Genomic DNA, 20281 nt, shown 5'->3' on the forward strand with positions numbered 1-20281 from the left:
ACGCGCTATCTCAGAGTTGCTGGGGGGTTTTAAGACCAGATTCGACAATGAGACGGATTCCACCATCTCCTCGGTTCATCCGTTAGACCGGGGGGGGGGCAACCGGAGCCTGAGAAGGAGCCAGAATTTACCAACGTACGTTGCCAAAGAGCCCCAGTAATACGTCAGCAGGCCCCCATCCGCTCCCCAAACCCCACTCCGAGCACCTCCCGCCCCCCGGCAGCCCCGCCCCCCTCCTTCCCTTCCCGCACCTGCTGATCAGCTGTTTGCTCCTGTGCAAGGGGCTGTGGGGGGGAGGGGAGGAGCGAGGGCAGGGCAGGGGAGGGGGAGGGGGCGGGAAGGGGCGGAGTGGGGGCAGGGCCTGTGGCAGAGCCAGGGTTGAGCAGCGAGCACCCCCCAGCACATTGGAAAGTTGGGGTCTGCAGCTCCAGCCCCGGAGTGGGTGCCTAAACAAGGAGCCGCACAGTAACTTCTGACGAGCCACGTGTGGCTCCGGAACCACAGGTGGCCCCCTCCCCCGGGGCTAGATATTAGGGAAATCTTCCTAACGCCTCTTTTTAGTCCCCCCTTCCCAAACTCGATTCGTTACACTTTTACCGCATGCTCAAATATTTTCCAGCCTGAAAACGGTACAGGGCTCTGAATTACATTTCATTCCTGCTCCCCGCCCAGACCAAACGTCTGGAACTGTCGCCCAGGACCTCGCAATCCCTGCAGTTGTCCCTAGCACCGAGCAATATCACGTCTCCCCCTCTGGAGTCTGTTTGGAAATCACAGTGAAAACCCATTTCTGCAAAGTCCACTGACAACGGGAATGGGGGGGAAACAGGTTTATTCCAGCAGTAACACAAACTAGAGACACCCGGAGAGAATCGTCACCTGGCAACCCAGCCGGGGGAACAGGGAGGGTGGTGACACTCGCACATTGGTTAGTTGTCACGGAGTCCCCCAGGCGATGCTCTGGGACTGCTCCCCACAACGCCAGGCAGGACTCTGGGGAAGTCTCCTTCCTGGGAGCAGCCTGTCTGCAGGACACACAGCTCACCCGGCTCCACCTTCCTGGGTCTGACCTCGGAGCATTCAGCCTCCTCTGCCCCTCCGTGCGCTTCCCCCAGCAAGTCCGCCCAGGCGGGGTCCTGGGGAAGCCAGAGGGTCCTGCCCCTAACTCCGCAGTCAGACGTGACTCTCAGCCAGACAGTAAAACAGAAGGTTTATTAGACGACAGGAACATGGTCTAACACAGAGCTTGCAGGTGCGGAGAACAGGACCCCTCAGCTGGGTCCATTTTGGGGGGCAGTGAGCCAGGCAACCACATCTGCACTTCACATCCCCAGCCAGCCCCAAACCGAAACTCCCTCCAGCCCCTCCTCCTCTGGGCTTTGTCCCTTTCCTGGGCCAGGAGGTCACCTGATTCCTTTGTTCTCCAACCATTTAGCTCTCACCTTGCAGGGGGAAAGGGCTCAGGCCAGCAGTTGCCAGGAAACTGGGTGTCAGCCATTCTCTGTGTCCAGACCCCTTCACACACCTGCCCTCTAGGGCTCTGCAATGATCATACACCCTTATCCCACCACTGAGATACTTAAGAACTGCCTAGAGGAAACTGAGGCACCCCCACACTATTCAGAGGAAACATTAAGAACAGTCCCGCTTCGCCACAGTTACAGGTACCAGAATTCTGCCGGTCCCAGGAGGATGCTCCCTGGCTCGCTGCTGCAGACCCACATGGGGCCGAAGCCCCGCCACGGCCACCGTCTGAGCGGGAGCAGCCGCACCAGGTACCGGGAGCAGCTTGTCATGATTCTGCTGCTCAAACTCCTGCTGCCTTTGACTCGCTCTGCCTCGCGGTCTCGGGACCCTGGCCCTGGCAGCAGCCACAGGGCTGCCTTATATAGCCACCCCGCCCTTCCAGGCCCTTCCTCCTCTGCCCACGTAGGGGCCGCGCCGGCCTCCTCTGCCCGTAGACGGTGCTGGGGGCGAGACGAGCCTGGCCTTGTGAGCGACCTACCGGGCCGCACAGCCGAGCCGGCAGCTTCTGGCAGCCACAAGCAGGGCCTGGCATCGCTCCCTGCCCCAAAGTCTCTGGGAACTTCTAGGGCCTCCCTGAAGTTGGCCCCTGTTGTTTGCATCCGAGGCTGGCGGGAGGGGCCCGGCGATAGCTCCCAGGGCACAGGCAAGGTGCGGGGGCTGGAAAGGGTGAAGTCCCTTATTTGTGTAGGGCCCACATGTGGTCCGTATGGAGCGTGCGTGTGTGTCTGTGTGCCCACACGCCTCGGCACATGTGTCCGCTCTGTGACCCGTGTCAATAGCACCGGGCCAACGAACCAACTCGCCCGACAACCGTGCTGCCCCAGGGAGCGGGCGCCCGGCCCTGGGCCTGTCCCCTCCCGGCCGACGCAGAGGCCTGGGATCACCCAGCAGTGCCGGGCCCTGCTCGTGGCTGTGCCTCACCCCCAGCCTCCGGTGGAGCCCAGGGGCCCCCGACGTCCCCACCGAGGGAGGCCCGCTGGGCGTGTCGGGGGGGAACCCACCAGCCCCGGCTCAGGCGGGCCACAGATGCAGCAGCAGGGCCACGGTGCCAGCCTGTGCCACGGCCCGAGGAGGAGCCCGCAGCGAGTGCCTGGGGCCAGCCAGTCCTGGCAGAGGGACCACCAGCACAGGGGGAAATCAGGAACGTTTATTTCACGTAAAAATACGTCACACGCCGTGAATCTGGCTTGCAGCCAGCCAGGTCAGCCAGGGCGCGGCCCTGCCAAGTCTCAGCCCCGGCCTCTGGAGTCTGCTCCTTGGCTGTTACCCCTGGGCTCTGCCGTCGGCCCCGTCCTCCGAGCCCGGCTCAGCCGGTGCCGCCGAGCCCCCCGCAGGGCTGAGCTGGATGGGCACGTTCCTCGCGGGGACGGCTGCGGGGGCCAGGCACGGGGCTTCGATGCACAGCTGCCCCTCCCTGGAGATGGAGCAGGTCAGGCGGTCGGTGTCCACGGCCTCGGGCACGTCCCACTCCCTCTTGAACACCTCGTACTTGTAGGAGAAGGAGCCTTTGCCGTCCTCGCTCTGCGTCTCCTTCCTGCCCGTCAGCAGCACCTTCCTGCCCACCAGCTTCACCGCCAGCTCCTGGGGCGCGAAGCCCCCGACGTCCTGCCGCACGGCGAAGGGCTGGGCCGTCCCCTGGGCCAGGGCCACGCTGGAGCTCTGGCCTGGCTCCCCGCCGGGGCTGCTGCTCCCTCCGCCAGCCAGGAGCTGCCCCATGCTGCTTGCAAACGCCCTGGCCGTCTCCAGCTCCCGCAGCAGCTCCCGCTCCAGCTCAGCGAAGAGGGCCCCCGGGGCCGGCCACAGAGTGCGCACGGGGCCCAGCCGGGCAGCCACGGGGCCGGGGGCGGGCGGCAGGAGCTGCAGGCGGCATAGCATCGCTGCTGCTGGGGCTGCCTCTGGCTCGGGGCTGAGTCCTCTCCAGTGGGGGCCAGGGGCCGATCTGCTCGGGGCCGGGGGCCGGCAGCTTTTATCCCCTCCCGTGGGGGCCTGGCTCCTTCCAGAACCCTCTGGCCCGGATGCCTCTGTCTGACTGGGACAGCTCATTCCCGTTACTCAGCCCCCAGGACAGGCAGCTCCCACACCCCGCTCTGCCCTCCTGCTAGCTTATAATTAGCAGCCTCGTCTCAGCCTCGAAATAGAAACTCCTGGCAGCTCCGCGAACCCCGTCAACGGCCTGTGACCGACCTTCCTTTGCCAGACGGAGTGGAGCCATGGCCCGGGCCCTGCCAACCTTGCCCGTGGCCCAGCCCTGCCCCAGCGCTGGTCCCTCCCTCTAGTGCCAGCTCCTCTCCCCAGGTTACACATGGGCAGCGGGGAATGACTGCCCTTGGCTGAATGCCCAGGGTGCACCTGCCCGGCTCAGAAGAGCCTGCCCCACAGAACTTATGCACCTCGCCAATTCAATGCAGCCAGCAGAGAGGCAATGGGGTAGAGTGGGTCGCCCCAAGGGCTGGGACTTGGGGAACCCGGCCTCTATTCCCAGCTCCGCCGATGACCTTGGGCACATCACTTCCCCTGTTCCGTGCCTCAGTTTCTCCTCCCTACACCTTGACTAGCTTGTAAATGCCTGAGGCCGGGAATTCCTCACTGTGTGTACTAGGCCCAGCACACGGGGTCTCCCAGCTCAGGGTGGTCCTGACATACAAGCAATAACTCATCACGTGATGGGCTAACGAGGGGACTCAAGCCCCACTCAAGGGCGGTTGTTGATTTCTGAACCAGGGCACTGAAGGGCCCGTCCCACAGCTTGGCCTGAAAGAACCGTAGTGTGGATGCCCCCTTTCACTTGGGGTCCATTTACGGAGGGCTAGAAAGTGGGGACTAGAGGTGACAGACCTGGGCCGGGTGCACCAGGGATGTGCGCTGAACGGCTGGCTGGCCTCTGGGACAGGGCAGGGTTTGGGTTTGAATTGCCGGGAGCTAAAGAACGGTCTCCTTCCCCCAGAGGAAGACCCTTGGTGCCGGGAGGCAGGGGACGTGCGCGGGGGCTGAAGGACACTTCTGGTGTTGTGCTGCTCAGCCCTGAGCCCCTCTCAGCCCCGGGGTTTTCCTAGGCCCATAGATCCCCAGGCCGGAGGGGACCGTTGTGATCAGACCGGAGCCCCTGCTCCAGGCTAATCCTCACAGCAGGTAAAAGCAGGCACCGGGGGGGGGGGGGGGGGGGGGGGTTCCCCTGCCCAGGCCCCGGCTGGTGGTGGGCTGGCCCACGCGCCTGTAACCCGAGCCGGTGGCCCTCCTGCTGCTCTATTTGGGGTGGGGAATCCAGCCCAGGGCTGCAGTCACTGTTATTTTGGCCCATGAGTAACCCCTCGCCATCAGCCTCGTAAAAATAGGCAATGGGGCCTGGCGGGGGCGTCCGGGCCAGAGGGTTCTGGAAGGAGCCGGGCCCCCACGGGAGGGGATAAAAGCTGCCGGCCCCCGGCCCCGAGCAGATCGGCCCCTGGCCCCCACCGGAGAGGACTCAGCCCCGAGCCAGAGGCAGCCCCAGCAGCAGCGATGCTATGCCGCCTGCAGCTCCTGCCGCCCGCCCCCGGCCCCGTGGCTGCCCGGCTGGGCCCCGTGCGCACTCTGTGGCTGGCCCCGGGGGCCCTCTTCGCTGAGCTGGAGCGGGAGCTGCTGCGGGAGCTGGAGACGGCCAGGGCGTTTGCAAGCAGCATGGGGCAGCTCCTGGCTGGCGGAGGGAGCAGCAGCCCCGGCGGGGAGCCAGGCCAGAGCTCCAGCGTGGCCCTGGCCCAGGGGACGGCCCAGCCCTTCGCCGTGCGGCAGGACGTCGGGGGCTTCGCGCCCCAGGAGCTGGCGGTGAAGCTGGTGGGCAGGAAGGTGCTGCTGACGGGCAGGAAGGAGACGCAGAGCGAGGACGGCAAAGGCTCCTTCTCCTACAAGTACGAGGTGTTCAAGAGGGAGTGGGACGTGCCCGAGGCCGTGGACACCGACCGCCTGACCTGCTCCATCTCCAGGGAGGGGCAGCTGTGCATCGAAGCCCCGTGCCTGGCCCCCGCAGCCGTCCCCACGAAGAACGTGCCCATCCAGCTCAGCCCTGCGGGGGGCTCAGAGGACCAGGCCAACGTCAGCAGAGCCCAGGGGTAACCCCCTGAGCTGCTGGCAGCCGCCCCGGCAGAGCAACCGAGAACAGATTTTTGGAGCCTAAAACAAGTGGCTTCAAAACTAGCATCAGTTTTTGTCACTATGGTCAGAGCAAAGTGATTCCAAATAGTTTTTGTACCAAATAAATTCCTCTCCCTAGAAATCAGACCCTGCTGGTTGAGTCACTTCCCAGGGACGTTGGTGTGGGTCAGTCTTGGCTGCTGATGTACAGGGATTAGGCCCCATGGGGCAGGACAGAGCAGCAGGAGAAGCAGCCCCGGGGTCTGTCTACACGGCACACAAACCTGGCTCTGCGGATTGGAGCTTCCAAGCCCACCCTTGAGCGTCTCACTGAATTCAGCAGAGCCTGCAGGAAGGAGTGGGGAGGGGGTCTCGGCTCACCCCGCTGTCCAGGGGAGCCCTGCCCCAAGGAACAGGCCTGGGGGTGCCTCCCCCAGGGAGGGAAGGGGCAAGCGTGGCTTTCTCACTGAGCAGAGGCGTTTCCTCCCAGAGCAGGGACCCCTCTAGCACTGCCAGGGCCTTTGCATTGTCCTGTGCAGGTACCAGGGGCAGGCCCAGCTGCAAGAAAAGGTGAGGAGGTTACAGGACATTCAGCTCACAAGTTCCTGGACAGGGGGTGCTATCTAACACACAGAGAGGAGAGCGGACAGCCTCGAACACCTGGGTTCTAGTCCCCGGCTCATCCCCTTTACTGTTAATTACAGGCACAGATCCTTGTATGGACAAGCAGCTTGATACCACAGCACCCATCCGAGACAGGTGGTAGACAAGTCACTCCGACTCCAGGCTTTCCATCCGAACAAGGGTGGGAAGAGGCTGGCTCCTAAAGCCTTTGTGATCATGTAGAAGCTGCTCATGAGACCGACCCAGGGATGGGGGGTGCTTTGAGCTGCAGCAGGAAGCCCATAGGCCAGCATTAGCCACCCTGCCTAGCAGCACCTAACTCAGTACCCTATTTCATTGCTGCAAAGGTACTGAGCTCAGACCACAGGAGAAGCCCCCCCAACCCCCTCCCGCAGCTGGGGAACTCGGGGCAGGAGGCTGTGAGTGAAAGGAGACCGGAGCATTTGCAAATCAGCAGACTCCAGAGGTGCTGGCTAAGCGGGACAGGCCCTAGATGGCAGCTTTTATCACCTTCGTTCAGCAGGAATGTCTGGGCTTTCGCTTGTCTCTGCCAAGCGCAGGGAAGGTTAGATGCCTCCAGCCATAGAGCAAGCCAGCTCGTCACCTTGCTGTGTCGCTCCCAGTTACCGCTTTGAATGGTTTCTAGAGAGAAGCTGGAGTTAGTCTGTGGGAGATTGCTGGGTGCTTCCTGCAGCTCCCATTAATCTCAAGAGCAGCTGCCACCGAGATTCCAGCTGGAAAATGGGAGAGGCCAGGTTGCCCGCTAAAGGAACAAGCCAAGCAGGAGCAATTGTGCAAGGAAAATACACTACAGAGTCTTCACACCGCCCACATGCTGTGTCTGCCCTCCACTAACGGGAACGGTCTGTGACATGGATACTAGTTGCAGGGTGGCTTTCCCATTGCATTGCAATGGAGTGTGCAGGGGAATTATGAAGTGGGCTGGTCTTCATACCGTACAGGCCTGTTCAACCCCTTTACCATCACGGTGCTGCTGATCTGGGATCCTCCCTACGCAGTTTGGTTCTACCCTATGCAGCCCAAAGAGCAGCAGGTCTCACTCCACATTTATCACAGAATTGTAGGACTGCAAGGGACCTCTAGAGGCCCCTGCACTCATGGCAGGGCTAAGTATTATCCAGAGACCATCCCTGCTCTTAAAATTCCCCAATGATGGAGATTCCACAGCCACCCTGGACAATTTATTCCAGTGCTTAACCACCCTGACAGGTCAGAAGTTTTTCCTAATGTAAACTGCCCTTGCTGCAATTTAAGCCCATTGCTTCTTGTCCTATCCTCACACATTGAGGATTCTTCTCCCTCCTCCTGGTAACAACCTTTTATGTACTTGAAAAACAGTTCTCATGTCCCCTCTCACTCTTTTCCAGACTAAAAAAAACCAATTTTTTCAAGCTTCCCTTATAGGTCATGTTTTCTAGACCTTTCATCATTTTTGTTGCTCTTCTCTGGACTCTCTGCACTTTGCCTACATCTCCCCTGAAATGCTCCCCTTGTACACACAGGATCAGCTAGGGAAGAGGTTGGTGTTACCTTTCCTGGGATAAGAGGCCCTGCTAGTGGCAGGAACGAGGTGCTCTGACTGCAGCACTGCCCTGCCAGCTAGCTTTTACTGTAGACTGAAGTTAAGGTACAGGTAGCAGGCATGACTGTCCCCCTTTCAGCAACATGCTCCCTGTGCTGAGGGACATCTCACAACACCCGCTCCAGCCATTGGCTAATGCTGCTAGATCGAGCAGTTCCTCTGTCTGGGGGCAGAGATGGGGTTACTGATTAAGACAGCTGAGCTGGTTGTTGCTTCTACCTTTGCCCTGTTCAGACTGGGAAAAAGGAAGTTCAGTTAACCGCTCTGTCATCATTTTCCACATGGCAAACTCCAACTTGGCTGGTCCATGGATTTCTGAAATTCAGGATTTCTCTCCAGCTGCCTCTGTTTGTTGCTAGTGCTCAGTGTTGCTGCAGCTGTGGGCATAGTTACCAAATCCTTCAAGCCATCAGACAGGTGATGGGCATGTTGGGCTTAGACTTTTCCTCCAGACTGTCATCTGTAGCCAGATGGGCCACTTTCATTTTATGGGAGGCTTGTTTCCTGTGCATCTTGCCATCCTCTAGGCCTGGTTTCAGAGTAGCAGCTGTGTTAAGCCGTATCCGCAAAAAGAACAGGAGTACTTGGGGCACCCGAGACTAACATTTGAGCATAAACCTGGTTCAAGCTGGCACTGGTTCTGTGCCTTTTAAAAAGAGTCCCTGTGTTCTCAAGACAATCCTTTCCGTTTTCTCCACCATGCCTCCCCTTTACCCTCGGCACTTCCACTCAGGTTAGGCAGTTACACCAAGCACAACGGGGAATCTAGACACTGCCATGGTAATCTACAAGGATCAGTGAGTAGAACAGTGATGGATTCAAGAGACCTGGGTCCTACTCCTGATCTGCCACTGACCTGCTGGAGGGTCTTGGTGAGGCACTTACTGCCACTCTACACATGGGGAAACAGGGGCACAACAATGCTGACTTCTCGGAGCTCTTTCGTGTTGTGCTTTAAGAGCTAGCTGGCACAAATTCATAATGAAACTACACTGGCCAGTTTCACTTTCGGGTACTAGCGTGATGCGTGGGGAACATTGGAACCCAACTTTCGTTTACGTGGCTTTAATAAAACTCAAACATTGCTGGTCACTGATTTATAAAAATTTTTTTTAATCACAACATAAGTTTGTGATGAAGGCTAAGTTGACAGTTCCTCTTTAAATACCAATCTGTATAAGACATTGCATCAGCCAACGTGAGTTAGACTCCAGCAACAGAAGCTATTTTAATACCTCCCTCCAGGTTTTATTTTGTGGAATTATGAGGTTTAATACAGATGGTTTCCACAGACAAATTACTCCAAGTCTCCCCCTCCCCCATCTCTGTACATCAGTAAACCAGAGTGGCTTGCACTCGAGCAAGGTTATTAACATTAGTGGCATCACATCACTGTCAAAAAGGACAATTTTGTTTTGTTTATACAAGATTTTTTTTTGCAAAAAAATTGCAACAGGATTATTAGTGCATTACACCAGAACTGAAGAGATAGAAAAAAGAGTTGGCATGCTAAAGTCCAACACCAAAAGGAGGACGACAGAAGGCTAGTTGGTATGTACTATATTGACAAGATACTGATTGGTTACATGTTGAAGAAACGTACAATACAAAATACAGAAGAAACCAGTTTTGCTCCCCTCTGCCCCCCCCACCCCAAAATACTCATAATTGTGATTTGGTCGAGACATGGCTCCGACACCAGAGCTGAATGTCATTATAATGCTATCGTTTTATTTAGTGGTTGTTCTAGGCATGTGGCATTGAACTAGCCTTCGCTTGTTCAAGTGGATAACTCTGAAACAAGATCCCATCTAAGGGACGAACGGCCCTTGTTTCCAATAGTGGATGAGAAGCTTGTGGGAGCCGTTCGGCTCGAACTCTCGCCTAGCAGAGGCGGGAAGAGGCCAGCACGTGTATCCACCACCAGGAAGAGGGAAGAGCAGTTCATATATTAAAAAAGTGACTTAAGACTTAAAATGGAATTAGTATTTGTACAGAAAGGTGCAGGTGGACTAGCTCCCTCCAGCCTATGATCAGAAGGAGATGGAGAAATCACCGCAGCTGCAATTGCCAGCTGCTCTACCGTAAGTGCGATTGGGTCGAGTGGGTTCCAGTCAGGTCATTGGAAGGGCTTCGGTCAGGTGGGAATGGCGGCTCAATTGCTGCAGCACTGGCTCCTGCTGGGCTGGTTGGTCTCTTGCAGGTCCACGCCCCGATTCCTGCCCTGAGAGCCAGCAGCATTTTGGGGTTCATTTTTCGGCAGCTTCTTAGCTGGAGGGAGAGGAACGGGTCAATGCAGCTCATGTGCAGAGGAGCCGGTGACTCCTGACATCGGCCCGCTGAGCTCTGCTCTGACGCGGCACGCTCTGGCTCCCCCAGGGAGGCTGGCCTTTGTGCCACGTCAGGCAGGTCTTTCCCTCCAGCTGGGCTTGGTACGGTGCGTGCCACTTCCAGGTGTGCCCAGCACACAGGCTGGCCAGGACTCTGGCAGCACTAATCCATAGTGGGCAGGCTCAGATTCTCTCTCTGGCTGCCCTGCGGCAGTGATGGCTGCCAACAGGATCCTGCTGGGGGGAGGGAGGGAGGGAAGAGGGCCTTTAACCAGCAGGGGTGGCCATGTCCAGCCGGGCAACAGGCTCCCTGGGCAGCGACTTGGTCTTGCTCCCCCGGGGTGTAGAGTCAGGGGATTGCTGCCGTTCAACTGGGTGGGCAGGCTGCACTCGGCACAATGCCAGTTTGCGCAGCTACCCCACTTACCGATTGCCATAAAGATTTCATTCACATTCATTGCCGTCTTCGCCGAGGTCTCCATGAACAGCAAGCTGTTGTCGTCCGCGTACGTCTGGGCTTCCTGGAGGCAATCAACAGTGTAAGGCTGGCCCAACACTCAGACAAGGAGCTTGGGGAAGGCCCAGAGCTGCCCCCTTCACTGGGGTGAGGGGGAGAAGAGACTGGTGTGCTGGAAGGCAGGCAAGGGATAGACCGGCAGCCCGGGCCTCTCCACAAGCCCCATCACACTAGGTTCTGCTGCTTTCCCTTCTTCCCACAAGTCCCCTCGAGCCCTGGAGGACTCATGCTGCTGCAGTTGACGGCGCTGCCCGGCTGGCATCCCACCTCCCCACCCACGTCTGACAGCACCAGTTTGAGCTAGCTGCCCACCGCAGGAGCACGAGGCAGACCTGTCTGGGGCGCTGCTCGCTAGGGTTCTGCGCTATGGCCGCTAGCTGGGAGGCACATGGGCCAGGCTACAAAGGCAGCCACCCGACCCGACCCAACCCACGTCTCCGAGCCGCGGCGTAACGGGAAGCCTGCTGCCCGAGTGACCCAAGGAAAAGCCTCAGGACACGAGTGCCGCATTAACCAAGCTCCCTTGGCGGGGTGGGAGCTGGCAGGGAATCTGTTTAAAGAGCCGCCTTGGACAGATTCCTCAGATGTCTGGCTGCTGGCGGGACGTGGCTCATCTGCCTTGGGGAAGGGAGGCAGCTGGCTGAAGGGCGGCAGCACAGCGCGGGTGGTTAGAGCACACCAGTGGTTACTCTTTAGGGTCAGCTTGTTCCAATCCCCATCCCAGAGATGGGGCTGCCCCACAAAGGAGGCAAGGGCTCTGAAAGGAGTGGATGGACACAGGTGGGCTCCACTTCCCTTCAAGCAGGGCTTGGGGGTTACCATGGTGCAGCCGCCTGGAACACAACTTTCCCCAAGGGCTTTAATGAAGCCCCTTGGATAGGTTTCAGCTGGACATTGGAGACCAAGGAAGGAAAAATTCCTGTTTCCCTGGCTCTGAACTAGGGCAGCGTCTGCTCTGATTCCTGCTTACCTGGAAGTCCACAGCTCTCTTGCTGGCAAGGTCAGCCTTGTTGCCTGCTAATGCAATTACGATGTTGGGGCTGGCCTGCCTCTGCAGCTCCTTCACCCAGTTCTTGGCTCGTACAAACGTGTCCTAGAAGGAGGCAGTGGTGAGGGAGGGCAGCCTCTCCCCACTCCTGCCCGGCACAGAGGCAGGAGAGGCTTACCCCAGTCAGCAAGGAGAACGGTTTGCCTCCAAGCGCTGTTGGTCAAGACTCAGTGGCTAGGTCCCTAGAGCCCCGTACAGAGCCCAGGGAAAGCAACACATGGGGAGTGCCAGAGCAAACATTAGACGACCCCCGCCCGCCCAAACCGCTGGCCCCCAGTCCTGAGCCGACACCATCCCTGCAGCGTCCCAAGGAGCAGGGTACCCAGACACTGGCCCTTCTCCCCTCCAGCAAGCTGGTCTGTGGCCAGCAGCTCCATACTCACTGTGTTGGTGATGTCGTAGACGACAATGGCTGCCTGGGCGCCCCTGTAATACATCGGGGCCAAGCTGTGGTATCTCTCTTGTCCCGCTGTATCCCAGATCTCAAACTTCACCGTCGTGTCATCCAGGCAGACAGTCTGTGTTAGGAAGGCGGCTGGGGGAGAAGCGGCTGGTTAGTTCTAAGGGAGCCGGACAGCCCTGGGTTAAGCCAGCTGGCCTCTGAGAACCTGGTTCTCTTTGCACTAGAGTGACACCCCCCCCCCCCCCACACACCCCATGTTCACCATCTTTATACAAAAAGAAAAGGAGGACTTGCGGCACCTTAGAGACTAACCAATTTATTTGAGCATAAGCTTTCGTGAGCTACAGCTCTCTTCATCGGATGCATCCGATGAAGTGAGCTGTAGCTCACGAAAGCTTATGCTCAAATGGGTTAGTCTCCAAGGTGCCACAAGTCCTCCTTTTCTTTTCGCGAATACAGACTAACACGGCTGTTACTCTGAAACCCATCTTTATACAGTTTGATTTGTACCAAGGATGCCTTGGAGGTACCCTTTGAAAACTCCTAATCTGCTGCATATTATCCCATCGAAATGTGCGTAACAGCACTGCATGTCAAAGGAGGAGACTCGGCTAGACAATGGTCACTAATACGTGGTCGTTCTGGGCAATGCTCAGACAGACACCCTAGCACGCCAGCAAAGGGCCGAAGAGCCCTTACCTGCTGACCTGGGCATTCGCCAGCAGGGGGGAGCTGTGAGCAAGACATTCACCATTCATCTGAATTCAGTCTGGAGTTCCCATACACAAGGAAACTACCTGCCCTCCTCACCCAGCCGGGGTTTTTCAGGCAGAAAGGGGTGGAGTAGAAGGGGGGAAGTGTCCCTAACAGCCTCTCCCCAAGGGCACCAGAATGGGCGGAGGGGGACGGGGGACACCAGAGGGCCATGGCCCCATCACTTTTTACCTGCCTTAAGGGTGAATGACAGGGGAAGGAGTGAGCAGGGGGCAAGGCCTCAGGGAAGAGGTAGAGTGGGGTGGGGCCATGGTTCAGGTGCTGGTGCCTCCTCCCCCCCCCCCCCCACTTCTTAGGTGCTTCCGGCATTCTTGCCTCTTCTGTACATTGCATGAAAGAGGGAGAACCATCATTGACCTGGTGGCCCCTGGCCAGGTTTTCCAGCCAGTCCAGACTGCCAAAAGCTACTGGGGAGAGAAATCGTCTCTGCTTTTCAACCTATTAGGCTTGGTAAAGTTTCAGAATTAGCTTGTGGTTTTCTCCTTTTATTTGTAACCAATTCTGACTTTTATGCCTTGCCAGTTGAAATCTCTCTAGTTAAATGTGTTTTAGCTAAACCAGTGTTTGAGAAACCTCTACTGGAGATAAAGGCCGGTGCATGATCACTCCCAGTGTTGGAACGACGGACTATCTCCAAGCTTATACTGTCCAGGAGGCTGCTGAAGAGTGTAAGACATTTCTGGGCATCCAGGCTGGGGCAATGCGGGTGCTGCCCTGTAGGTAATTCATGGCTGGCTGGGATTTTGCAGGCTGAAGGCTGAGAGCAGGCCAGGAGCGGCTGTACGGACAGCCCAGCAGCGTAAAAGGCACTCTGGGCTACAGAGTTACAGGGACACAGCAGTCCAGGTTGTAGCCTGGGGAATGTCACAGCTAGGAATTGGGGGGAGCCCAGATAGGGCTGCGTTACCCGAGCAGACAGGTACGCTGCCAGTGGCTGCATGGGCTACAGGTAGGGTATTTAGGCAGTACAACATGAGCAAGAGACAGGAACCAAACCATAGTTACAGCAGCCAGAGAACCCAGCCAAACTGGTCTGCCCCATGCGACATCCGAGCACACATGCTACTGCACCCTACACGCCTAGCTCCTGCAGCACACTGGGAGAGGACAGGCTAGCTTAGAGGCTCTTTTCACACGGTTGCTAAAGCGCAGAGTGGGATCTCAGCACGTGTCTTCCAGTGCGAACGTCCACAGCCCTGGGATGCGAGACCATTGTGTCCCTAGTGCCTTTGGAGATCTCGGAGCGTTTCCTATCCCACCTCCGTGTTTCAAGCGAGGTGAGGAGTGGGTACCTGATCTACAGAGATCAGTGTAGCAGAGCCAGGAATGGAACCCAGCCGTCCTGGCTCCTTGTCTCCTGCCCTGTGGTCAGGTTCTAACCCCCTGGTTTTATGCCCCTTTACTTTGAATCCCATTTCTGACCATGGTGCTGCACAGAGAGCCAGCTACATCCTCAGCCAGTAACCGGGACAACCGGAAAGTGCTACAAATATTGCAGAGGCCGTTAGTTACGTGTAAAGCAGCCAAGGGTCCCTCTAGGGGACAGTGTCATTCAGCCCCGGACAGCGGTCAGGAAAGCCAGTCGCTATAGTCCAGGTAACTCCTGGGGTAGCGTCAGTTTAATAAGGTTTGCTTGCTATGCAGTGCACTTTTAAGTTAAGGTTACCACAGACCAAGGGACTGATGGTTCGGAATTGGTAATGGACTAAGCCTCTCCTCTGGGTCATTAATACCCCCACAGGACACGATGGTGGCATCTGCTTGGTGTAATGAGTGGTCAGCGACGACAGCTGTTAATGGACTATCACCGACCCAAGCATTGGCCCACCAGGTTTGGACTGCCAAGTGGAAACCACTTCAGGGATGACAAGGACAGGGCCATTGGATGGCCCCTCTTCAAATGGGGTTCCTCCAACGCCCCACAATGAAGCGGAGGCCAGCTATAGACTTGCAGATGACTGACTTCAGCAGTGGGCTAGCAGCTCTTCACCTGGCTGACGATGCTGTTAAATGACTGGGCACACTGTGCATATGCGGAGAGGGGTCTGGGTGACGGGTTCAAATCCAGCCCGAGTGATTGGACAGCAGTGATTGTCACCTAAAAGCGGTCTAGCCACACTAACAAATTCCTTCCTAGTTCTCCACATGGCAGCTAGCCCTCTTGCCAGGCTCAGAGGTCACAGACTGTGGACAATGGAGACTCCCTCTCCTCAGCAGGTGGGGGGTCAGGCCAGAACTAGCTGAGGCATGCAGGCAGGGTGATGAAGGACTAAGTGCTACACAGGCAATCGCAGTGCATTCTGCGCCAAGAGGGCTTCAGTGCCCAGGCTGCTGATCAAGTACAGCATGCTCGGGCCGTGCTCCACTCCAGAGAGACGTGGGTCAGAGATGGAGAGGTGTCTGGAAGTGGCTTTCTGGGCAGAACAGCTGATCCAAGCACACCCATGTGGCTTCACTGAAGCAGTAAAGATCCTGAATAGATTCACTAGCCTGTCCATTTGGCTGGTGTAACTAACTCATGCTTTTGTCTAGTCCTGCACATCTCACCCAAGTCACTGACCATACATCACGACACCAGGCTGTTGTGTCTTCCTGTTTTTACGAGCTTGGAAAGGCTCCCTCCATGAAGTGAAAGTGAAAGGTAATTCTGCCCTTCCAACCAGAGGGCCAAGCTCTAACTGCATCATTTCCCTTTCTGCCGTTCTTGTTGGAGGGCCCAGACCCGCCATGCACACCCCCTGCATTGGGGGAGTGTGTTTCCATGACCCCTGCACTCAGGGGCTGCAAGGATCAATGTCCTAACCAGCACCCAGGAGCAGAGGTGGAAGGGGAGAGCTGCAATCACAGGCACACTAGTGCATGCTGGTGGAGAGCTGGGGTTTAGGCCTTCCTGAGGTTCGGGGACATGCCTGGAGCTCTATCAGGCAGGACAGTCAGTATCATCACGGCAGCGATGAGTGGGACTCATTCGACAGCCTCCTCGTGGCTATTGTGGCACAAGTGATGCCCTACCAGGAGGAAGGCTGAAGCCTCCATTTCACCTCCAAAAAGCATGTAAAGTTACTTCAACAGCATGTGTAGAACAAGCCAGTTTGCCAACACTTGAAAGTGAAGCTCAAAGCCAAGTGCAGGCAGCTTTTTACATGAAGCTTGCAAAGGGGTCCCCCCCCGCCCCGGTTTCCCCCTCTGAAAAGATTACTCTGCACAGGAAAGTGCCTTTTGCTGTAACCCTTTCGAGGGGGCCCTGGAAGCTGCTCAACAGCAGGAGCACTTTAATACGCACTCTACCAGTGGTCAGCCAGCAAGTCTCTTCAGCCATGTAACTGCAGCGAAAAATGCTCTTTGCCAGTGGCCCATTTACTCTGCCAGACTGTATCAGACCGTCATTTTTGGAGTTCCGGAACAAGCTTTCCTGTCTTGTTAACGTTCCTCCAAACTCCCATGGGAGTTCGATTCAGCTGCCCTTCGTGACATTCAGCCACTAGTTTCCTTTACAAATGGCAAAGGATGTTTTGCTTTCTGGGCATTTTAAAATCAAGACAAGGCTGTGAGATTTGACAACCACCAAATCAAGTAGGATGGGTATTAGGGTTAACCCTACTTTCCTAGGCCTGATGCCCTCAGTCAGATACAGACATGCCATCGAATGTCTAAGGTAAGCTGTGCAGTTGTCAAAGCAAGCAATGGCAGAACGCTGGGCTGGAGAAGCAAGATCACTGCCAGCGGTTCACCTGCTTCAAACGGAAGAGATCATTCATAGGACAGGTCTAAAGGTCCTGCTTGACTAATGGAACATGCTTTCTTCATCTCAGATGAAACACACCAAAAGCCATCAAGGTTCACCAGTCCCACAGACTCCAGAGAATATTTGTGAATTGCATTTCTGTATCTAGAGAATTCCTAGACCAGATTTTCTGGACTTAATGCCAGACAGAGGCCAAGTATGAAGTTATTTTCCACATTGGGTTACTCTGGGGAGCAGTGGAGAATTGACAGCAGTTAAGTAAAATGGATATCAGTCACTACCGCTTCCCTGCTGATAGGGAAAATACATTAGAACTGGGAAAGGTCCAGAGAAGGGCAACAAAAATAATTAGGGGTCTGGAACAGCTTCCATAGGAGGAGAGAGCAAAGAGAGCAGGGCTGTTCAGCTTGGAAGAGACACAACTAAGGGGGGTTGACAGAGGTCTAGAATATCATGCCTGGTGTGGAGAAAGTGAAAGGGGAGGAGTTCTTTACCTCTTCAGATAAGACAAGAACCAGGGGTCACCCAATGAAATCAACAGGCAACAGGTTTAAACACAAACATAAGGATGAATTTTTTCCATGTAATGCACAGTCTACTGTGGGACTCGTTGCCAGGAGATATTGTGAAGGTCAAAAGTATAACTGGGTTCAAAAGAAAATCAGACATGTTCATGGTGGGGAGGTCCAGCAATGGCTAGTAGTGAAGATGGTTGGGGTGCAACCCCATGCTCTGGGTGTCCCTAAGCCTCTGACTGCCAGAAGCTGGGACTGGATCACTTGTACCTGGTTCTGTTCACTCCCTCTGAAGCTTCTGGCACTGTTAGAAGTGACTGGTTTCAGAGTAGCAGACGTGTTAGTCTGTATCTGCAAAAAGAACAGGAGGACTTGTGGCACCTTAGAGACTAACAGATTTATGTGAGCATACGCTTTCGTGAGCTGCATCCGATGAAGTGAGCTGTAGTCTAAGGTGCCACAAGTCCTCCTGGTCTTTTTGTTAGAGGTGAGCATCCTAAGACTGGTAGCTGGACCATTGGCCATACTGGATCAGCCCAGTCTTATGAATTTCTGCCAGCCTGAGCTTCCCACCCAGCAGCTGGAAGCATGATTGCCAAGCCAGACTAGCTCAGGCCACCAGGTTCATTTCAGAGGTTTTCAAGCATAGCAGCTTCTCTCCGTGCACGGCATCTCTGATGCAGCTGACTGTGGGGTGGAGAGTGGCAGCCAACTGGCCAGACCGCAGACTGCACAGCTGTGTGGGAAGGGAAAGTGAGTTGAGGACACTGGGGAAACCCCATACTCTAAAGAGCTATGGGTATTTAGCATCCATGCACAGCAGCAGCTTTCTAAGAAAGTCATTTCAAGATCTCCTTGCCTCAGGGCAGGGGTTCCCAGCTGGCAGAGTGCTCGTTTGTACCAGGCAGACTCTCCTGGTTCCCTGTTGATAACACAGTCATCTCAGTACAAAGTATGTTGGGTCTCAGTTAACTTTTCCACACAGGCAACAACTTAGTGTCCCTGTGACAACTTCACCCATCGCAGCGAGAGGGGACACTGGAGCAATGTCGTCAGCCTATGAAAGCCTGAGGAGTCCGGAAGCAGGATTTTATGAACTCCCTTCACCGGCTTTGGAAAGGCAGCAGGCTGAGTTTACCTACCCCACACCTACACTGGGATCCAAGCCAGACTTTAAACGGAGAGGTCCTTGTACCCAAGAACTGCATGGTGCTTTAATGAACACTTAAAGGAGATCCCGCACTGCTGAGCCTGGCAAGAATTAAACTCGTTTTACAAGCCAGGAACTCCAGCCTGGGGAAGGGACTCGCCCAAGGTCAGCATCAGCAGCACAACTAGGGAGTTCGGAGTTCCAGCCCTAACCCCTGCATTGGCCTCTAGCCTGCTCCTTTGAAACCAACCCTCTAGCTCATGAGCCAGGACTCCTGCTGCTTCCCCAGCAGGGCCCTGAGCACTCACCTCCAATTGTGCTTTCCTGGTACTCGTGAAACTGGCCCTTGACAAACCGCAGGACAAGGCTGGATTTCCCCACTGCAGACTCCCCCAGGAGGACAAGTTTGAACTGGCAAATTTTGTTTCCAGCAGCTGGTCCATTCGGTCGAGCAGCTCCACCTCGACCCGCCATGGTGGTTTACAATGCAGCAGGGTCAGGAGCACAGACTCCAGGGGCAAGGGGACTGTGCTGGTTGTGGATGCTGATGAACTCAGGGAAGGTGGGTTTCCAACTGAAAGAGGAAGACAGAGATTGCATTATTGGCACCCCCTACAGCAGGAGTTTGGTCTGATCATATATCCTAGAAGCGAGCTCATCTCCTGCAGAAGCAGGAAGGAATCCCCTCCCACACAATCAGAAATCTCCAAGTAATCAGGGTGCATCATCGGTCCATCCTTGGAGGAAGGATCAGGTACTTGTTAATGCTCAAGACCAACCATCCTCAGCTTGCCCTCGCCAGTGCTCTCATTGAGTACTTGGTTTGAAGTGAGCCCCAGACTGGAGCCTGCCACAAGGGACACTAGCCATGCACCATGCTCTCCTCACTGCTAAGACAGGTAGCAGAGAACCCGGAGCGATTCCTGCCAAGTATTGTTTGGACACTTGCCTACCAAAAACTGGATAATGAACAGACTAGCTTCATACAGGGCAGAGATCAGCCAAATTGCATGAGCCCCTCCGACCCCTTTTTGTTAAGCTATGCCATGGCAGAAATCATTAGAGCCAACACACACACTAGGGTACTTGTTCTGGCAAGTGAGGTTAGCTACACATGGAGTGGGATTAACCCATCTTCAGTGCCTTGGCATGTACGGTACAACACAGAGCCCCTTGATTCCCTTATGAGCAAGCCAAGGGTCAAGCCACCTGCATAAAGTGAAAACGTGGTCCAAGCTCATGAATGCTTAGAAATGTAAGAGCTTAGGTAGCTTAGCCAAATGCAGCCTATTAAACCAGGAGTTCCTGAAGCATTTAGCGGTCCAGAGATTGAAACACAGGAAGTCATGGGGAGTGGGGTGTTGAAGGCAGAGGATCTTACAAAGTAGTCTGTATGACGACACATTAAGAATCATTGTATTAGAAACACACCATTAAGAAAGTCAAACATTTATTCTCTTTGGATGGGAAGAGACACTCCCAACTAAAAACACAATGGCCATACTGTGTCAGACCAATGGTCCATCTAGACCAATAGCCAATCTTCCAATGGTGGCCTGTGCCAGATGCTTCAGAGGAATGAACAGAACAGGGCAATCAATCAAGCGATCCCTCTCCTGACATCCATCCCCAGCTATGGCAGTCAGAGGCTTAGGGACACCCAGAGCATGGGGTTGTGCACCTGACCATCTTTGCTACCAGCCATTGCTGGATCAACTTCTCATTCTTTGAGCCCATTTACACTTTTGGCTTTCACAACATCCCCTGTTCAACAAGTTCCACAGATGGACTGTGCATTGTGTGAAGTTTTAAAACTGGTTTTAAACCTACTGCCTATTTGCTTCATTGGCTGATCCCTGGTTTGTGTTTTTATGTGAAGAGGTAAACACTTCCTTATTTGCAAAAAGAAAAGGAGTACTTGTGGCACCTTAGAGACTAACA

The 20281-nt window shown here is 55.6% G+C and overlaps 4 protein-coding genes across 5 annotated transcripts in view; 1 reads left to right on the forward strand and 3 right to left on the reverse strand.

Moving 5' to 3' along the window:
* The window catches only part of KAT2A (lysine acetyltransferase 2A), a 13930-nt gene extending 11871 nt beyond the window's left edge, over positions 1-2059 (reverse strand). The window contains 1 exon segment of the mRNA XM_078850683.1: positions 1930-2059. Coding sequence (XP_078706809.1) covers positions 1930-2059 — 130 coding nt within the window.
* Positions 2060-2620: 561 nt separating this feature from the next.
* On the reverse strand, positions 2621-4671 carry LOC140903890 (uncharacterized). Its single transcript, XM_073325828.2, has one exon. It carries the CDS (start codon positions 3568-3570, stop codon positions 2791-2793), a length of 780 nt encoding a protein of 259 aa, XP_073181929.1. The 5' UTR covers positions 3571-4671; the 3' UTR covers positions 2621-2790.
* Positions 4672-5007: 336 nt separating this feature from the next.
* Positions 5008-5613, forward strand: LOC140904023 (heat shock protein 30D). Its single transcript, XM_073326170.2, has one exon. It carries the CDS (start codon positions 5023-5025, stop codon positions 5611-5613), a length of 591 nt encoding a protein of 196 aa, XP_073182271.2. The 5' UTR covers positions 5008-5022.
* A 3338-nt stretch (positions 5614-8951) lies between these two features.
* RAB5C (RAB5C, member RAS oncogene family) overlaps positions 8952-20281 on the reverse strand; it is a 33500-nt gene continuing 22170 nt past the window's right edge. For both annotated transcript variants that reach the window (XM_073325640.2, XM_073325642.2), the window contains 5 exons: positions 18649-18914; positions 12137-12288; positions 11676-11798; positions 10616-10709; positions 8952-10129 (listed from right to left, as the gene is read on the reverse strand). In XM_073325640.2, coding sequence (XP_073181741.1) covers positions 10014-10129; positions 10616-10709; positions 11676-11798; positions 12137-12288; positions 18649-18814 — 651 coding nt within the window. In that variant the 5' untranslated portion in view covers positions 18815-18914 and the 3' untranslated portion in view covers positions 8952-10013. The remainder of the gene's footprint in view (positions 10130-10615; positions 10710-11675; positions 11799-12136; positions 12289-18648; positions 18915-20281) is intronic.

Source organism: Lepidochelys kempii, chromosome 27 (assembly GCF_965140285.1).
Source record: "Lepidochelys kempii isolate rLepKem1 chromosome 27, rLepKem1.hap1, whole genome shotgun sequence".
Taxonomy (NCBI): domain Eukaryota; kingdom Metazoa; phylum Chordata; order Testudines; family Cheloniidae; genus Lepidochelys; species Lepidochelys kempii.